The sequence below is a fragment of the Sciurus carolinensis genome, chromosome 14 (genome assembly GCF_902686445.1).
Source record: "Sciurus carolinensis chromosome 14, mSciCar1.2, whole genome shotgun sequence".
Taxonomy (NCBI): domain Eukaryota; kingdom Metazoa; phylum Chordata; class Mammalia; order Rodentia; family Sciuridae; genus Sciurus; species Sciurus carolinensis.
In genome coordinates, this window is record NC_062226.1 from 19,689,528 (window position 1) to 19,705,455 (window position 15,928).

Below are 15,928 nucleotides of genomic sequence, written 5' to 3' on the forward strand. Positions count from 1 at the left end.
TTTTTTCTCTCAACAGCTGAGATCATACCATGAAGATATGATTTGTAGCCTGTTGACCCCACTTAACTTTAAAATATATCACATGTCCATGGCATTACAAATGCTTTGTCAGTATGATTTCTGTGGCACCATAAAATTTCAGTATGTATATTTGTCCTCAGTGATTCAAAGACCCCCAGTCGCAGGGTGTATGAGCAGCTAGGGCTGCTGTGACAGAATACCAGAGATGGGAGAACTGTAGGAATTTATTTTCCACTATTTCTAGAGACTGGAAGTCTGAGACTGGAGAGCCAGTGTGGTTGGCTCCACTTCCAGGTTTCCAAATGGTCACATTGCTGTGTCCTCAGAGAAGAAAGGAACAAACTCTGGTCTGTCTTTTCTTACAGAGACACTAATTCTATAATGAGGGCCTCACCCTCCTGACCTCAACTAACTCTAATTCCTCCCAAAGGCCCCTCTCCAAATTACCACCATTTGAGGGTAGGACTTCAACATTTGAATTTGGGGGGAGACACATTCAGTCCCTAACGTGGAATGGGTTTGCAGCTAATCTAGCACAAAGTGACTGCCTCTCAGAATAAGCATCTTCAGCTCAGCTCCAGGTGCATTGTGGGAAAGCAATATGGCTGACCAAGTCTTCCACCCAGGACATACAGAGTTTGGGATTATCACTCTGCGTGGTTGTTCCAACCCAGCCTATAAAAAAAAGAAAGATGGGGTCTACACTCAAAATGAGTAGCTATAGGAAAGGAAGCCCTTATTAGCTGTGTGGGCAGATGATTTCCCTCCATATCCATCTGAGTAATAGATCACTCCCCACTCCCAGGATAGGATTCCTTGAGAACTGCATGAGATTATACATGTCAGATGCAAAACTGAGCACCTGACACCCACAGGCCTTTTATCAATATTAAGCTGTTGTTATTATCAACATTTTTTTCATTTGACTCTTATCTGGTATTTTATTGGGGTCCCCAGGACCATCCCCAGACTCAGTGATTAACGAGAAAGGCTCATAGGATTCAGAATATCCAGTTGTCCCTCAGTATCTGGGTGATTGGTTCCAGGACCCCCTCTGGATATCAAAATCCGCTGATGCTTAAGTCTGTTTTATATAACTTCCACACATATAACTCACACTCATCCTGCATATACTTTAAGTCATCTCTAGATTATTTACACTACCCAATGTAGTGCAAATACAGTGTAAATAGTTGTTATACTGTATTGTCTGGAGAATAATGGCAAGAAAAATGTCCGTACATGTTCAGTACCGATGCAATTTTTAAAAAATACTTTTGACGTGTAGTCGGTTGAATCTGTGGATGCAGCAGCTGTGGGCACGGGCGGCTGACTGCAGTGTACTCACAGCTAATGTTTATTACATTGAAAGGAAGCAAACCAAAATGAGCATAAGGAAAAGACATTGGCAAGGTCCAGAGGAAGTCCAGGCTTCCGAGGGTCCTGCCTCGGTGAGTCACGCAGCTTTCCTCCAGCATCAGATTGTGTCAACACGAATGAAATGCTGTCTATCCAGGAAACTCTTTAGAGAGGTTTCACTGGGGGCTGGGCACCCACACTCCAGACTCCCAGAGGAAAAGTGGGTGTTCAGCAGAAACCCCAGTTTGCACAGTCTGTGCATCAGATAGGGTCCAAGGGCACAGGCGCCAGCCAGAGGCCACCTTTGCCGCAGGCCCTGCTGAGGACAGCAGCCTCAGGACTGCTGGCCTCGCTCTTGTCTATGTAGGTATCCCAGGGTATCAAATTTCTTGTGTTAGGTCGGCTTGAAGATATGGAGAGGCAGGTATCCCCATTTCCACAGGCCAAAACTAAGGGCTGGGGGTCGGGGAGGCAAACGGGGGCTGGGCTCCTCCTCCACATGTGGGGTCCTGAGAGGAAGCAAGTTTCCCTCTGGAAGGTACGAGTGCCCCCCTCCCTCTAACTCTGTGTCCCCCTCTCTCTTTCTAGGCTCTGAAGGGCTCCAAGAAGCTGGTGCTGTCTGTGTACTCAGCAGGGCGCATCCCCGGGGGCTATGTCACCAACCACATCTACACCTGGGTGGACCCGCAGGGCCGCAGCATCTCCCCACCCTCGGGCCCGCCCAACCCCCATGGCGGCAGCGCCTTGAGACAGCGTGAGGGTGACCAGAGGAGCGGCCTCCGGCTCCTGCAAGGCGGGGACGAGAAAAAGGTGAGCTTGCACATGGAGGCAGAGGGCGGGTGGCGCAGCGGACCCGGCGGTGGCTCTGTCCTCGCCCCGAGTTCCTTTTGAAGGGCTTTGTTTCTCGTCTTCTCTTTCTGCTTGTGCAGTGTACGTTACAGGACAGGCTGGTGCCACACATACTGGGGTTTCATGCGAGTCTCTCTCCCTGAGGGAGCCGAATGGACAGGGCAGTCGGTCTGCTGGGCAGCTCAGCCCCAGGACTTACCCTGGGATCTAGAGTCCCGCCATCCACAATGCCCTAGGTGTGGCCCCTGTGATGGTTGAAGCTGGGTCCCCCAGGTCCTGGATCTAGCTCCCAGGAAAGGAAAGAGAGGGGGCTGGTGGCCTGCCTTCAAATCAGAGGTGGCTGGACTTCCCACTGGCCCAGACCCAGGCACGTGGCCTCCAGCAACCGCCTGGACTTTGCTCTCAGGGAAGCTTCGGCAGCGTAGGTTTTGGGTTGAAAACAACAGAAACTCCTGACTGACTTCTGCAAGGAGGAACGTGCTGGAAGGGTGTGGGCAGTCCCAGCAGTGAGGCTGAGGAACTCAGGGTACAGCCTGCAGGAGCAGCATCTCCACCATTATGATCTCCGTGTCCTTCTGCTCAGGAGGCCTCATCCAGGGAGGGACACCTGATTGGCTGGCGGGATGCCAGGCGTTTTGATTGACAGGTTCACCAAGATGCTAGCTGCAGGGGAGGGCTGTGCATCATGGGTGCGTGTGGTAACCTGAAGGAGGCAGAGGCATCAAAAAATGTCCCCTACAGTGCCCTCCTCTCCCTATAAGTAGACTATTTATTACCAAAAAATAAAATAAAATAAAGGAAAAAGACGGTTTGGGTCCCCTAATGTCTTAACCTCCTGTCTGGGAGCTGTTTGCATTTCTCTGGGACCAAACGTGTAACTCCTGCCAGCCGCTCTCTGCTGTTTTAGGACCTCATCCTGACAGCCAGGAGGCCACCCGGCTTAGGGCCAAGCGCCCTCCCCCTGGACACCTCTCCGCCCTCCTTTTCCTGTCGATAAGACTGTAACATTTATTTAATGCATTTGTGTTCTTTGCTCAAATGTCAGCGTGCAGGACACAGGAGATGACAGCGGCTTCTGGGGAGGCGGTGGCAGGTCACTGGTTGGAAGGGATGCCCGGCACCCGGGCTTCCTCAAGGTCGCCAGGCTGGGCAGCGCCTGAGCCCTCCCCAGCGGGAAGCATGCTGTCCTGCCCGCCGTCTTCAGAGCACTGCCCGTGGCCTGGGTCATGTTCAAGGCCAGCCCTGCAGTGCTGGGCGGCAAGCTTGCTTGTCTTGCTCCAGCCCTTTCCTGAGCAGGGCGTTGTCATTGGTGGAGAGTCCCCGAGGGCGGAGCTCTGCGCCCACCTCCTGGCACCCTCCCTGAGCCAGGTGCAGGTCACCATCCCCCTGACAGAGGCTCGGCACAGGGCAGCTGGGAGGCACTCCGTGGGCCACCCAGTACTTGAGGAGCACCTTCCGTGTGCGTGACACATCACAGGAGGGGGGTGAAGCGGGCACAGGAGAGGCGGCCCTGCTCTGAAGCACCTAGTGAGGAGGAGGCGGGCGCGGGAGGTGATGACCCAGAAGGAGCACAGAGGAGCTCGATGGCGACTTGGGTCTTAGTTGTTTTCTGTCGCTGCAACAGATACACAGGCTGGGCTTGACCTGGAGGCTGGGGAGCCCACAGGCGCGGTGCTGGCCTCTGAGGGTGAGGCCTTCCTGCTGCACCGAGACACGCAGAGGACATCACATGGCAAGAGGGAGCAAGCCCGCCAGCTCGGATTGTTCTTCCTCTTCTTTCAGAGCCACCAGTGCCCCCATGGGAGCTCCCTCTTGCCTGCCCCTGGCTGTCCCGACCTCATCTAATCCTATTTCCTTGGAAAGCTTCCCCTCCAAATACCATTAACATATGAATTTGGGGATTAGGTTTCCCATGTATGCAATTTGAAGGATAGTAACAGTGGGAAGGAGTAGAGAGTGACAGGAAGGGAGGTGCTCAGGGATGTCCTCTCAAGGAGATGACTTCTGAGCTGAGACCTAGAGAAGGAGAAGGAGCCTCTGCATACCATTTTGGGAGCTGAAAATCGCGGGCAGCCAAGGACAGCATGTGCAAAGGCCCTGAGGTAGGACTGAGTCTGGTGTCTTTTTTTTTTTTTTTTTTTTTTTTTTTTTTTTTTGGTGCTGGGCATTGAACCCAGGGCCTTGTGCATGCTAGGTAAGCACTCTACCAACTGAGCTATATCCCCAGCCCCTAAGTCCGGTGTCTTTGATGACACTGGTGCTAGAATTATGTGGGTGGGAGGATGGGGGTAGATACGTTTCCCTCTGGACGTCATGGAGTAACTTATGTAAGAATGTAGAGGTTGAGAGGATCTTATACCTGGGAGGACCAAAGGAGCCAGGGACTCTCCCAGATGACACCAGAGAGGGGTCGTCATCAATTCACTGCTGGGTTTGTTGCGGTGATTAAATGGAATAGTGTCAGCATGGCCGGAATGGTTCAAATCTTGGCAGCTGTGTAAAATTGGAAAAACTGCATAACCTCTCGGAGCCTCCATTAACTCTTTCCTCTTCTGTGGAATGAACCCAACCCCCATCCCCGCCCCCGTGCAAGCTCAGTGGTGGTGAGGATCCGGGTCTTGACTCTTGGTACCCTCTTTGTGCCTGGAACAGTGTAGATGCTCAGTCAGTATTTTTTACATGAATGACTGAGTTAAAGCGGAATCACCGCCTCGTCCCAGAATGCGGTGGAGCCCCAGACGTTGGCAGCATTTGAGCTGCGCCCTGTTGAGCAGACCCGGGTGCTCCTTGCTCTTTGCTGAAGTACAGAGAGTGGCAGTGGACTTCCTGAGTCGACGTGTGGCTGTGGACTTCCTGAGTCGACGTTCTTCGTTGTGGCCTCTGAGCAGCTGTCCTCCTCATGCTTCATGTGGGTGCCAACCCCCCATTCTCCACGGAGGGAGAAGCGCTTCCTCACCTCTGCCACCTCTGCCTCACCCACGAGTGAGGCGACGCTCCTGCGAGGTCAGCAGATCTCCAGGCCTGAGACCTTGAGGTTCTTTCTTGGTTAGTAGATTCGATGAGTGGGAGAGAATTCCCGTGTTGCTCTGGGGCTCCCTGGGACCCTCCTATCTTGAAAACTTTGAGAAATCACCTGGGGACAGCGTGGTGGGTTTAGTTTTCTGAGCTTTCAATGGGAGAGTCCATATGACCATCTTGACCGTTTCAAGTGTGCAGTTCTGTGTTGTCAAATGCAGTGACCTTGCTGGATGGACAGTGACCCTCCAGAACTCTTCTTGTGGTGAGCCGCCTCGCCACCATGATAAGATGGCACTGGTTTCCTGAAGTGCTTTCTAGGTAAACAAGCCCATATTTGGTTGAGCTAACTGTTGCAAATGGGAGCACCTATGAACATAGGCCAAGTGGCAGAAGTAGATTGGCTATTGTAAGAGTATAAAAGTGTATGAATTCGGCTCAAGAGATAGAAGAAGAAAAACCATGGTTTTATAATAATAAGGTCCTGATTAAACTGCTGAAGGAAGATTCCTGTGTCGTGCTTTCTTGCGGGCAAGGGACACGACATCTTCTCACCTTGGAAAACTAAGAACCTTTAAATAACAACTTGCTGCTCCCCCTCCACCAACCCTGGCGCCTTAGTCAGCTTTACGCAGCTGTGACGAAATGCCTGAGAAAAATCAGCTAAAAAGGAGGAAAGCTTGATTGAGCTCATGGTTTCAGAAGCTTCAGTCTGGAGAAAAAGTGCCAGGATCCTGATGTCCCCTTCAAGGACACAGCCCTGGTGACCTGACTTCTTCTGCAAGACTTTTTCACCACGTCCTGGAGTTCCCATAGCCCCCCAATAGCACCATCCACTGGGGACCAAGCTTTGGGGGACATTAAGGTCCAAACCAAATTCCATCTGGGAACCACTGCTCTCTGTCTCTGTGACTCGGGCCCCTCTGGTGTCTCAGGTGAGGGGAAGGTAGTTGTCCTTCTGGGGCTGGCTTACTTCACTCAGCCCAGTGTCAAGGTCCTCTGTGTGGCCTGTCAGAACTTCCCCTCCTGCAGGCCAACCACTACCCCATTGCAGCTTGTCTTAGGCCCTCTGGGACAAAACCTCACAGGCTGAGTGGCTCAGGGACACCAGTGTGGGGACAGGGCAGTCCAAGACCCCAGTGTGGGCAGCCTGTCTGAGTGTCCATGCTGGGTCCTCGCACATCAGAAAGAGCCAGGGATCTCCCAAGGCCTCCGTCACAGGAGGCTCTTCCACTCACCGGGGCTCGGCCTGCAGGACCTAAGCACCCCAAAGCACCTCTCATACGCTCACGTTGGGGCTAGGTCTCAGCGTGTGACTCTGGGGACACAGGCCTTCATCTCTGGCCTGGACAGGCCCGTGTGTTCATCCCTGACTGTTGGCAGATGCTTGGTGACTTCCACGTTTTGCGACTGTGCCGGGAGCTGCTGCGATCATGGCGGGCAGACGCGCCTTGGAGACCCTGCTTCCTTCCCTGGTCTGTACGCAGGAGCGGGGCTGCTGCAGCATGTGGAGATGCCACTTTTAACCCCATGAGCAGCTGCCATTCGCGGCGGTGCTGTTTTCCAGCGTCCCCGCGACCTCGCCAGCTTGCTCCAGTGGGTGTGAGGCAGTCCTAGCGTCTCCTCCCAGGTCCTCCGGTCCTCAAGTCAGAACCTCCTGTGGCACCTTAGCAGAGCCCTGGTAGTGCCGAGGCCACAGTGGGGACCTGGTGGAGTCCAGGGCCAAGACCGTTTCCCCTCCCCAGGGTGAGGAGGCGGGTTCCAGGTGCCCATCGTGGACACTCCGTCCAGGCAGGGGAGGACTTGTTCTGGCACATTCCATGAGGCTCAGTGTGATCTGTGTCCTGTGAAGAGGACAGGGAGGGGTGCTGAGGGGTGCCCGGGGGTAGACCCTGCTGCAGGGGAAGGCTTCCTGGAGGGGCAGCTTTGGGGGCTTGGCCATGGGGCTGCAGGATGAGAGGACATGACAGTGGCAGGGCTGGGGAGTAGGAAGTCGCTCGACTGCGGGATGAGCTGAGGGGCAGCGTGGGGACGGCCCTGCAGGCCCAGCAGCCTTTCTCCTGCAGGCTGCTCTCTGGGCCGGTGGGGGAAGGAGGGCAGAATGGATGCCAGGTGCGCAGAGACCCCCAGGAGGGTGGGGAGGGTTAAGGAAGAGTCAGCAGGGCCTCTGGAGCCGTCGGGGTGCTGCTGGCTGCGTCAGGTGGCTTGTGGAAGCCCTGGCTCTCTGGCGTGCCCTCCCCAGGCATGTTCAGGGTGAGGCCGTGGTGGGGGAGGTCTGCGTGTGCCCGCGGGGTGGGGTGTGCAGAGAAGGACGGGCACGGGGCGGCGGCATGGGTGGGAACAGGTGTGTCCTTGTGGGGTCTCCAGGGTGGAGGGAAGAGCTGGCTGGGGAGCCAGCCGCTCCAGCACCGGCCACCATTCCTGGGCTCTGACTGCGAAGGTGAAGGCGCAGGCTGAGCCTGAGCTGGGCAGGCAAGGTTGCCCCACGAGGTCGCCCCACGAGGTCACCCCTCAAGGTCGCCCCACAGCCTCTCAGAGACTGGAGAAGTTTTCTTTCTCCCTCTTTGGTTGTGCCACATGCCCCCTTGTATCTGCATCACCGCTTTTTATCGGAGGGGGCCGTTCACCTGCTGAGGGACACCGGCGTCCAGGGTCCAGGGAGGTGGAGCTGCAGCCTCCCAGCAGGTCGGCCCATGCTGCTGTTCCCAGATTCCAGGGCCAAGTCACAGGAGGCCAGCAAAGCGTGTGCCCATCTCCAGGTGAGAGAATGGAGGCAGGTGCCTGAGCCAGTGGCCAGACAGGTTGTGTTCGCACCTTCTGGCTTGTCCCTGGCTCCCCGGGTGTCCCTTCGGGGACAGCGTCTCACAGCCAGTGGCGGCTCCCTCCAGGGACCCCGGGCTGCTGCTCACTACCGTCTCCTTGATCAGCATCTGAATCTGCTCAGGGGATGAGGGCGGGCAGCTGTTAGCAGGACTCAGACGTGAACCCCCACTGGTCATGTGCCTTATTGGTGACCTGCTTAGTGTCATTCCACTGTGGCAGCTCTGCCCACCCACAACCCCATACTGGGGGGAGCAGTTAGACCCTGCAGCAGCTGCCACAGCTTCTTCTAGCCCGTGTGACTTCAGCAGCTGAAATAACAAGACAGGACCAGTCTTGGACAGAAGGAAGGGGGCCTTGGACTCAGCAGGACTGGACAGAAGCCTGTTTCCAGAACTTCCTGACCCTGTGTCCCAGGGCAAGTCACTTAACCTTGGGAGAGTCACCTAAGCTTCCCTATCCATACTATGGGGATGGCCCTTCCAGAGGTGTGAAGCTCTTTCCGGATTAATAATCATGCACATAAACCAGCTGGTTAAATGCTTATGAGCGGGCACAGTGGTACACGCCTGTGACCCCAGCAACTCAGGAGGCTGAGGCAGGAGGATCTTGAGTTCAAGACAGACTAGGCAACTTGGCCAGACCTTGTCTCAAAATAAAAAATTTAAAGGGCTGGGGATGCCGCTCAAGGGCAGAACTCTTGATTACCATGCGTGAGGGTCTGGGTTTGAGCCCCAGCTCTGAAAAATAATAAATATAATAAATATAAAAATAATAAATATAAGCCATGCACATAACACAGGAGCACAGGCGTGGGACATAGCAATTAGTTCTAGAAACGACCATCGGTGATCAGATGCTGAGGAGTACTAGGTGCCTCTGATGGACTGTTCTGGGTTCTGGGGATACGCAGAGAACAGATGAAGGGGTCTTCCCCTGGGCTCCATTCTAGGGTGTGGACAGGATGCAGAGGCATTAGAACAGAGCAGTTCCGCAGGGAAGCCAGACTCGGGGCGGGCAGCATTCAAGTGGGCTGCTGCATGCAAAGCCCTGAGCACAGTACCCAGGACACAGGAAGCATGTGGAAGGACTGGTGACCCCCCACCCCCAGCGAGCTGTGGCTGTCCCGGGGAAGCTGTTAGCAGTAGCAGTGTCTTTTCCCTGGGCCAGGGGGCCGCTCAGCATCATCTTCTTTCCTGGAGATGACTTCTGATCCTGCCAGACGCTTGCCAGCGAGTGATTGAGGTGGATTGCCTTGTGGCTGATGGAACTGTTATTTCAGTTCTGTGATAAACACCATTTTATTCCCATGTAAAGGATGGTGGGAGGTGACGGGCAGGGAGCTTGGTTTTCATCTTCAGCGTCGAAGGGGGCTGCACAGACCACCGCAGCCTCCTGCGTGTGCTAGGCTGGCCGCAGAGATGCAGGCTCCTCCGCTCTGCCTGTGCGCATCTTGGTGCCCTGGTGCTGGAAGGGGGCCACCTGGAGAGGGGCTGGGCTGGGGTCTGATGCCAGGAGCCATGTGTGAGACCCCAGGCCACCTGGTTCCATCCGTGCTCATTCATATGGAGGGGGCCGTCCTGCCCAGCGGGGCCGGAGTCCAGACCCCAGGCTGTGCTCTGTCCTGGTGCTGGGCTGCAGCAAACAGAGCCCCTGGGGTGCCTTCCTCCCTCCCTCCCCACCTCACTCAGCCTTCAAGGCCCTGTGGCTGTGTGTCTGGGAGCTCTGCCCCAGCCCGGGCTCCCAGGAATGGACTTGGGAAGAGGCCAATTTATAGGAGGGCACTGTCCTTACTCAAAGAGGTCCACTTCTCCTCCCCAGGACCTGTGAGTTGTGCTTTCGGTGGCAGAGGGACTTTGCAGAGTGATTGAGGGAAGGCTTCTGAGATGGGAGATTATCCTGGATTATCAGGGTGGCCCAGTGTGTCCTTGGAACAGGGAGGCAGGAGGCTGGAGGTCAGAGCAAAGGAGGCAGGATAGTGGAAAGAGAGAGAGGGACAGGAAGGTGCTGGATGGTGGCAGCCAGCCAGGGAGCAGAGGCACCTCTGAAAACAAGAAGCCCGGCACCTGGGGTCCCCTCCCCGCAGGCTGCAGGGGAGCGACCCTGCACACCCGCAGACTCCTGTGGTTTCCAGACTCAGGAGCCTAAGTCCGTACCGTTTCAGGGCTTTACATTGGTGAGTTTGCTTCAGGTGCCGTGCCCTGGGGCCCAGGCTGTGATGGAGCAGGGGACATGATCCTGGGCAAGGGAGGAGTGGGCCGTGTGGCCGTCACAGCAGAGGTCTGTCTGGTCCCACAGAGAGCTCTGGAGCTGGGAGGGCCCTGCAGAGCCGTGCTGAACTGGACAGGTGTCACCAGTCGCTGGTAGGGAGCTGCCTTCAGCAGTGCCGGGTGAGGGCAGTCTCTCTGCAAGCCATCAGGAGCCTGCTCCCCAGCCCTGGTCCCTGGGCACCCTCTGCACCTTCCCAGGAGGCACACGCAGCCTCATGCTCCCTCTGGGCACTGTCTTGCCACCTGCAAGGTCCGGAGCATCTGGAGGGACCCGCGGGACTCCTCCCTGGCTGTACCCTGCGTGGGGCTCGCCTGGTGCTGCTCCAGCTGGAGTACCAGCCCTGGCTCCCAGCCACCCGGCCTGCCCGCCACAGAGCAGCCCATCCATCACCTCCCGACGAAGGCGTCGCTGTCCTGCGTAGGTGGCACCGGGGGAAGCTCAGGGTGCTTCCCGAGAGGCCCTTGCAGACAGCCAGGCTTCCCGTGCCAGGCAGGACCCGGAGGACTCCACGTTTGTGGACCCATTCAGCCCTCACCACAGCCACCTGAGTGGGTGTGGCTGATCAGCCCATTGTCCAGATGAGGAGACCACGACAGAGGTGAGGCAAGCTGCCACGGCCACATCCCTAGGAAGTGTCATTAAGGTTAACCTTCCACAGCCTGGCCCTGGGGCTGGCACGTGTGACCCCACAGTCGGCTTCTAAATACACAGACCGACCCACGTGTGATGAGGGACCAGGGAGGGCCTTAAGCCCCAGTCACCTCGACCCTGCACTCTTCTTGCAGCTGGTCCTGTATCGGGCAGGGAGGGGCAGGCTCGTCTCTGCTGACTGCCAGCCACTCGAGAGTCTCCCTTCCTGCCTATGGGGACCTCGTGGGCACACTCCTTACTCACAGTCATTCTCTCTGGGGAGCAAACCAGAACCAGCTTGGAGTAACGGGGCTGGGCCCTGCCACTGGGCAATCTTGCCAAATCCCAGAGAGCCGCTGTCAGCTGGATGACAGGAGCCGAGCCGCCCCTCTTTGCTCACTGGGGCAGATAAACAGAATGATGAAGAGCTTGGGTTCTAGCTGGGCAGAAACCAGGTCTGAGTGGGCCACAAGTCAGCTGCAATGGTGGATGTTGTCAGGTTTCTCAATGGGACAGCTTTGTCGTGTGCAAAATGGAACCAGCGATGGCTAACGTGTATCGAGCATTCCTACGGGTGGGAGACTAGCACACATTCTTAATTGTCTCTTAATTTGATCCTCTTCTCAGGACCTTAGTAAACAGGCAGATACAATCTTCATCCTCATTTGCAGACAAGGAGGCTGAGACACAGAGAAATTTAGCAACTTGCCTGAGGTCACACAGCTGGGCCCTCCACCGGCAGTTTGGGTCTGAGTGTGTCCTGTTCACCGCTCTGCCTGGGGTAGTTGCAGATTTAAGCAGGAGTCATCTTCTCCTGGTGCTTGGCGTAGAACGCAGGGTAACTTGTTTGAACAACATTTCAGAAGCAGAAGACTGTTGGTACAGGCTGCCCTGAAGGTGTCTGCCCACCCCCCCGCTGCCTGTGCTCTTTGGGTCCCTTACATGTCACTGGGTCTTAACTTGCACAACCTTTTTGTCTCTCCGGGCCAGGTTTGAACTTGCTGGCCCCGCCTCTGTCTCCCATAAACCCCCTTTCTGTCCAAGGCTCCCTTGACCTGCATTCCTGCAGCCTCCTCAGAGGTTAGGAAACCTTCCAGAACCTCTAGATTCTCCACCTGCCCTTGTGTGTGACCCTCCCCCACCCTGGCCATTCTCTGTGACCCACCTCCAAGTCCCTGAGCCAGGCTTGCTTTCTTGCATGTGACCCATGCCATCCCTTGTCCCTGGGATGCACTGCCACCTAACTCCTGTGAGCCCCTGACTCTGAGCTGGAGAGAGACACCAGGAAGCCTCCTCCTCCCTGGCTGCCTCTCCCAGGCAGGCCCATGGCCCCTGAGCTGCCCCCCAGATGTGAGCCCCTCCTGAGCAGGATGGTGTCTGGGGACTCTCCAGGTGGGAGCTCCCTGCGTGCAGAAAGGAAGACCGAAAGGTCCATCAGGGTGACCACAGAGCAAGAGACCCTGGGGCCGGGGTGAGAGGGAGATGGGGGCCCCAAGCCTGCAGGGAGCCCTGATCCTAAGCAGGGAAGGAAGAGGCCTGAAGTCCGCCCCCTGAATGAAGCACAGGTGGACGGTGGCCGAGGGGACCGTGGCGAAGAGTGTGGAAACCCGCAGTGCTGGCGTGCTGTGGGACGTCTGCACCGAGGGGACCCTGGGAGGTCCCCTCTCCTCCCTTTTGCAGCAGTCGTCCCGCTGATGGACAGGACGGGGACTCCGGCGGGTCAGAGGCAGAGCTGCGGGACGGCACCTTCCAGGGATCTTGCAGGCCTAGCTGGGGCCTCCTCGCAAGCCCATGGTGCTCTCCAGGGCTGGGCAGGGTTCTGTAGCGGCCACCACCCCAGGTGTGGCTTCCTGGCTAATGTCACCCGCTCTCCCTCCTGCAGGTGAACCTAGTACTGGGGGAAGGCCGGTCCCTGGGCCTCACCATCCGTGGGGGCGCTGAGTACGGCCTCGGCATTTACATCACTGGTGTGGACCCCGGCTCGGAAGCAGAAAGCAGCGGGCTCAAGGTGAGGGGACGGGGCCCCAGGCCGCATGCGCGGCGAGGGAGGGTGGGATCCGCCCAGGGAGCTGTTCGCAGCTGATCTTACTTAGACTTCAGCGAGCAATCAGCACCCCACCTGAGGACGGGTTCCAGCTGGGGAGCCCTCCTGGCTTCTGTGCTCCGTGTCGCAGGCTGAGCAGCAGCAGGGTGGCCTCCTGCGGGGTGCTGGGCCTCGGGCCAGCCCTGCTTTTCTTGGCTGCTGTTTTGCAAACACGGCTGATGGCCCGTGATGGCCCTGACTTTAGGGCTTGTTCAGTGCCTGGGAGGGAAGAGGAGAGAAGCCATGAGCTTGGTCAGGGCAGCACTGGGCAGCTTCAAGGCTGGCATTCGGTCCAGGCCAGTTATTAAAATGACACGATTAGCTCACCTTTTAAAGAGGACCAGCTGTGTGCCCAGCATTTGTGATCCTCACAGGCATCACGCTACCCCAGGGGTGGGTTGGTATTTCCCGTTTTTTCCAGGTGGGGAAAGGGAGGCATAGAGAGTTAAATGGACTTGTCTAAGGTCACACAGCCATGGGCTGCAGGGCGGGGTGTGAACCCCAGGGAGTCTGGATTCCAAAACCCATGGTCTCCCCTATAACATCCTGCTGGGGAGAGCCACACTTACTTGCAGAGGCAGAGACTGCTCATGAGGACACTGGATCAAGGACACAGGTCACTGAAGTAAGTGGCAGCAAGTGCTTGGACTCAATTCCGATGCCAGGGACACCACAGTAGCAGTGACGCCGACGGAGGCATTTGAGCCAGGCCTTGCAGGACAGGAGCGGTAGATGGGAAAGGGGTGGGGTGAAAAGAGCCTGGGGCCTCAGTTTCCCTCTGGTCGCTCTGCCAGAGGGCATCGCGTGACGCATGGCATGTCACAAACAGGTTCTGTGCTTCGTTGGTGGTGAATGGATTCTGGCTGGACCCATGTTAATAAATAGGGAAAGAGGAGTGTGCAAGAGCGGCCGTGCGTCCGTCTCGGCCTGAGAGCACTGAGCACCTCTGCGTGGTTCTTGGTGGGCAGGACCTTTATTAAAGGTCATCCTCTTGCTGGGCAGTGACGGTATCAGGCACAGTGCTGGATGCTTCCTACTTGATCTCCTACCTCATTTTTACAACAACGTATGAGACAGGAATGTTCTTGTCCCCATTTCACAGGGGACAGGTGTAGAAGCAATGTTAAGGAACTTGCCCACAGTCACCCAGCTAGGAAGTGCTGGAGCCAGGATGTGAACACGCAGCAGCACACTCTAAGTCCATGTTCTTAACCACCACGTCACACCTGCTCCTGGCTCTCCCCAGCGTACAGCCAAAGAAACCAAGGCTCACAGAATTAACAGACTTGCCCAAGGTCAAATTCTTCCTAATGGCAGAGCTGGGATTTAAGACCAGGCCTGAGAGAGCCTGGGGTTGCTTTGTGCCCCGGGAGCTGCCACTGAGTCCTGTGTGAGGTGGGCGTGGCCTTTCCCTCTCTGGGCTTCTGTCTCCGCTGGAACAGCGAGCAGTGGAACGGTCGGGCTGGGTGGTCTCCAGGGTTTTCTCCTGCCTCTGCACATTTTCCTGGCCTGAGGGAGCCAGAGGGGCCAGAGGCCAGGAATGTGCTCTATCTTCCTCACCTGTAGGTTCCCGCAGTCCCTGAGAGATGCCCATGCTGGCAAGCAGGCAGATCCCTCCTTTGTGTGGCAGCAGGAAAGGGACATTCCATGTAGGCAGGGGTCCCTGGCCGCCTCCTTCCTTCTCTCCATGTGTCAGTGAAAGGATGCCGACGACTCCTCTGCCACACGCTGCCTCGCAGCTTCGGAGCTGAACAGGACGGACACAGTGACCACCCGGAGCTCACATCCTGGTGGGCCGTCACGGGCAACATGTTACTCGACTCTGATTACAACCGTGATAAATAGCAAGATGGCACGTCAGGTAACAGAGAGGCCAGCCCCGGTCCTATCTGGGAGGGCTCCCTGGAGGAGGTGTCTCCATTGAAATTTCCCAGAAGAGAACAAACCTAATGGTGTGAAAGAGGAAAGGAGAATCCTAGGCAGAAAGAACAGCAAATGCAAAGTCCCTGGAGGGGGACGACGTGTTCCAGGGTGCCAAGAGGGTGGCCACGGCTGACCGCAGAATCCAGGGAGCCCAGGGTGCCTGCCAGGACCGGCAAGGAAACAGGACCCGAGGGCACAGTTTGGGTCCCCCGCTCAACATGCAGATGTGGAAAGTTGAAGCTGGAGAGCTGCAGCTGTGCGTGTGGAAGGAGCCGCACAACGGGGGCTCCCTTCTGTGTTGACATGCATGTGAAGACACGCACAGAGACGGCTCCGAGGGACCCACGGCAACACGCCAGCAGTTAGATGTGGACCCTTTCCACCGTGTCCTTTACGTCCTGTGCAGTGTGTGAATGGAGCAAGCGTCACTCTGGTAATCAGGGAAACGATTTCCATTTTGACACCAGCAGAAGCACCTGTGGAAGTTTCTGGGGTGTGCTCGGTGGCCCTGGGTGGCGGCACACACGCAGGGCCTTTATTTGCTCAAGCGATGCCCACCTTCAGCAGAGGCCTCCCCGTCCCCAGTCCCCGCCCAGTAAGGCATTTTCCAGCCCCTTCCCCTGTTCTTTCCCCTCCCGGGCCCCTGGGCTGTGCTGCCACCTGCCCACACTCTCTGGGGCATCGGGCTGCTGCGTTCTGTGTATCACCAGTGCACTTTCAGTGGAATTAGGCACATTGAAGTGGAATAAAGGGCTTGGCTGTGTGGGTGGCAGAGCCAAGAACAGGCTTTATTTGTAAATAGGGCTCCTGGCGGCTCTGCGGAGCCTTCCTGGGGTGGGAGTTCTGCCTCTGCCTGGCCGCCAGCCGCGCGGCCCACTCGGCTCCTGCAGGCCCAGTTTGAGTCCGGCCAGTGCGCAGCACCACAACGGCCTAAGTGGGGAAGCCCTCGGGAGCTCA

At 56.8% G+C, this 15,928-nt stretch overlaps 1 protein-coding gene across 2 annotated transcripts in view; it reads left to right on the forward strand.

Annotated features, from left to right (window-relative positions):
• The window catches only part of Whrn (whirlin), an 85,158-nt gene that overhangs the window by 21,643 nt on the left and 47,587 nt on the right, over positions 1–15,928 (forward strand). For both annotated transcript variants that reach the window (XM_047525712.1, XM_047525713.1), the window contains exons 2-3: positions 1,969–2,190; positions 12,848–12,973. In XM_047525712.1, coding sequence (XP_047381668.1) covers positions 1,969–2,190; positions 12,848–12,973 — 348 coding nt within the window. The remainder of the gene's footprint in view (positions 1–1,968; positions 2,191–12,847; positions 12,974–15,928) is intronic.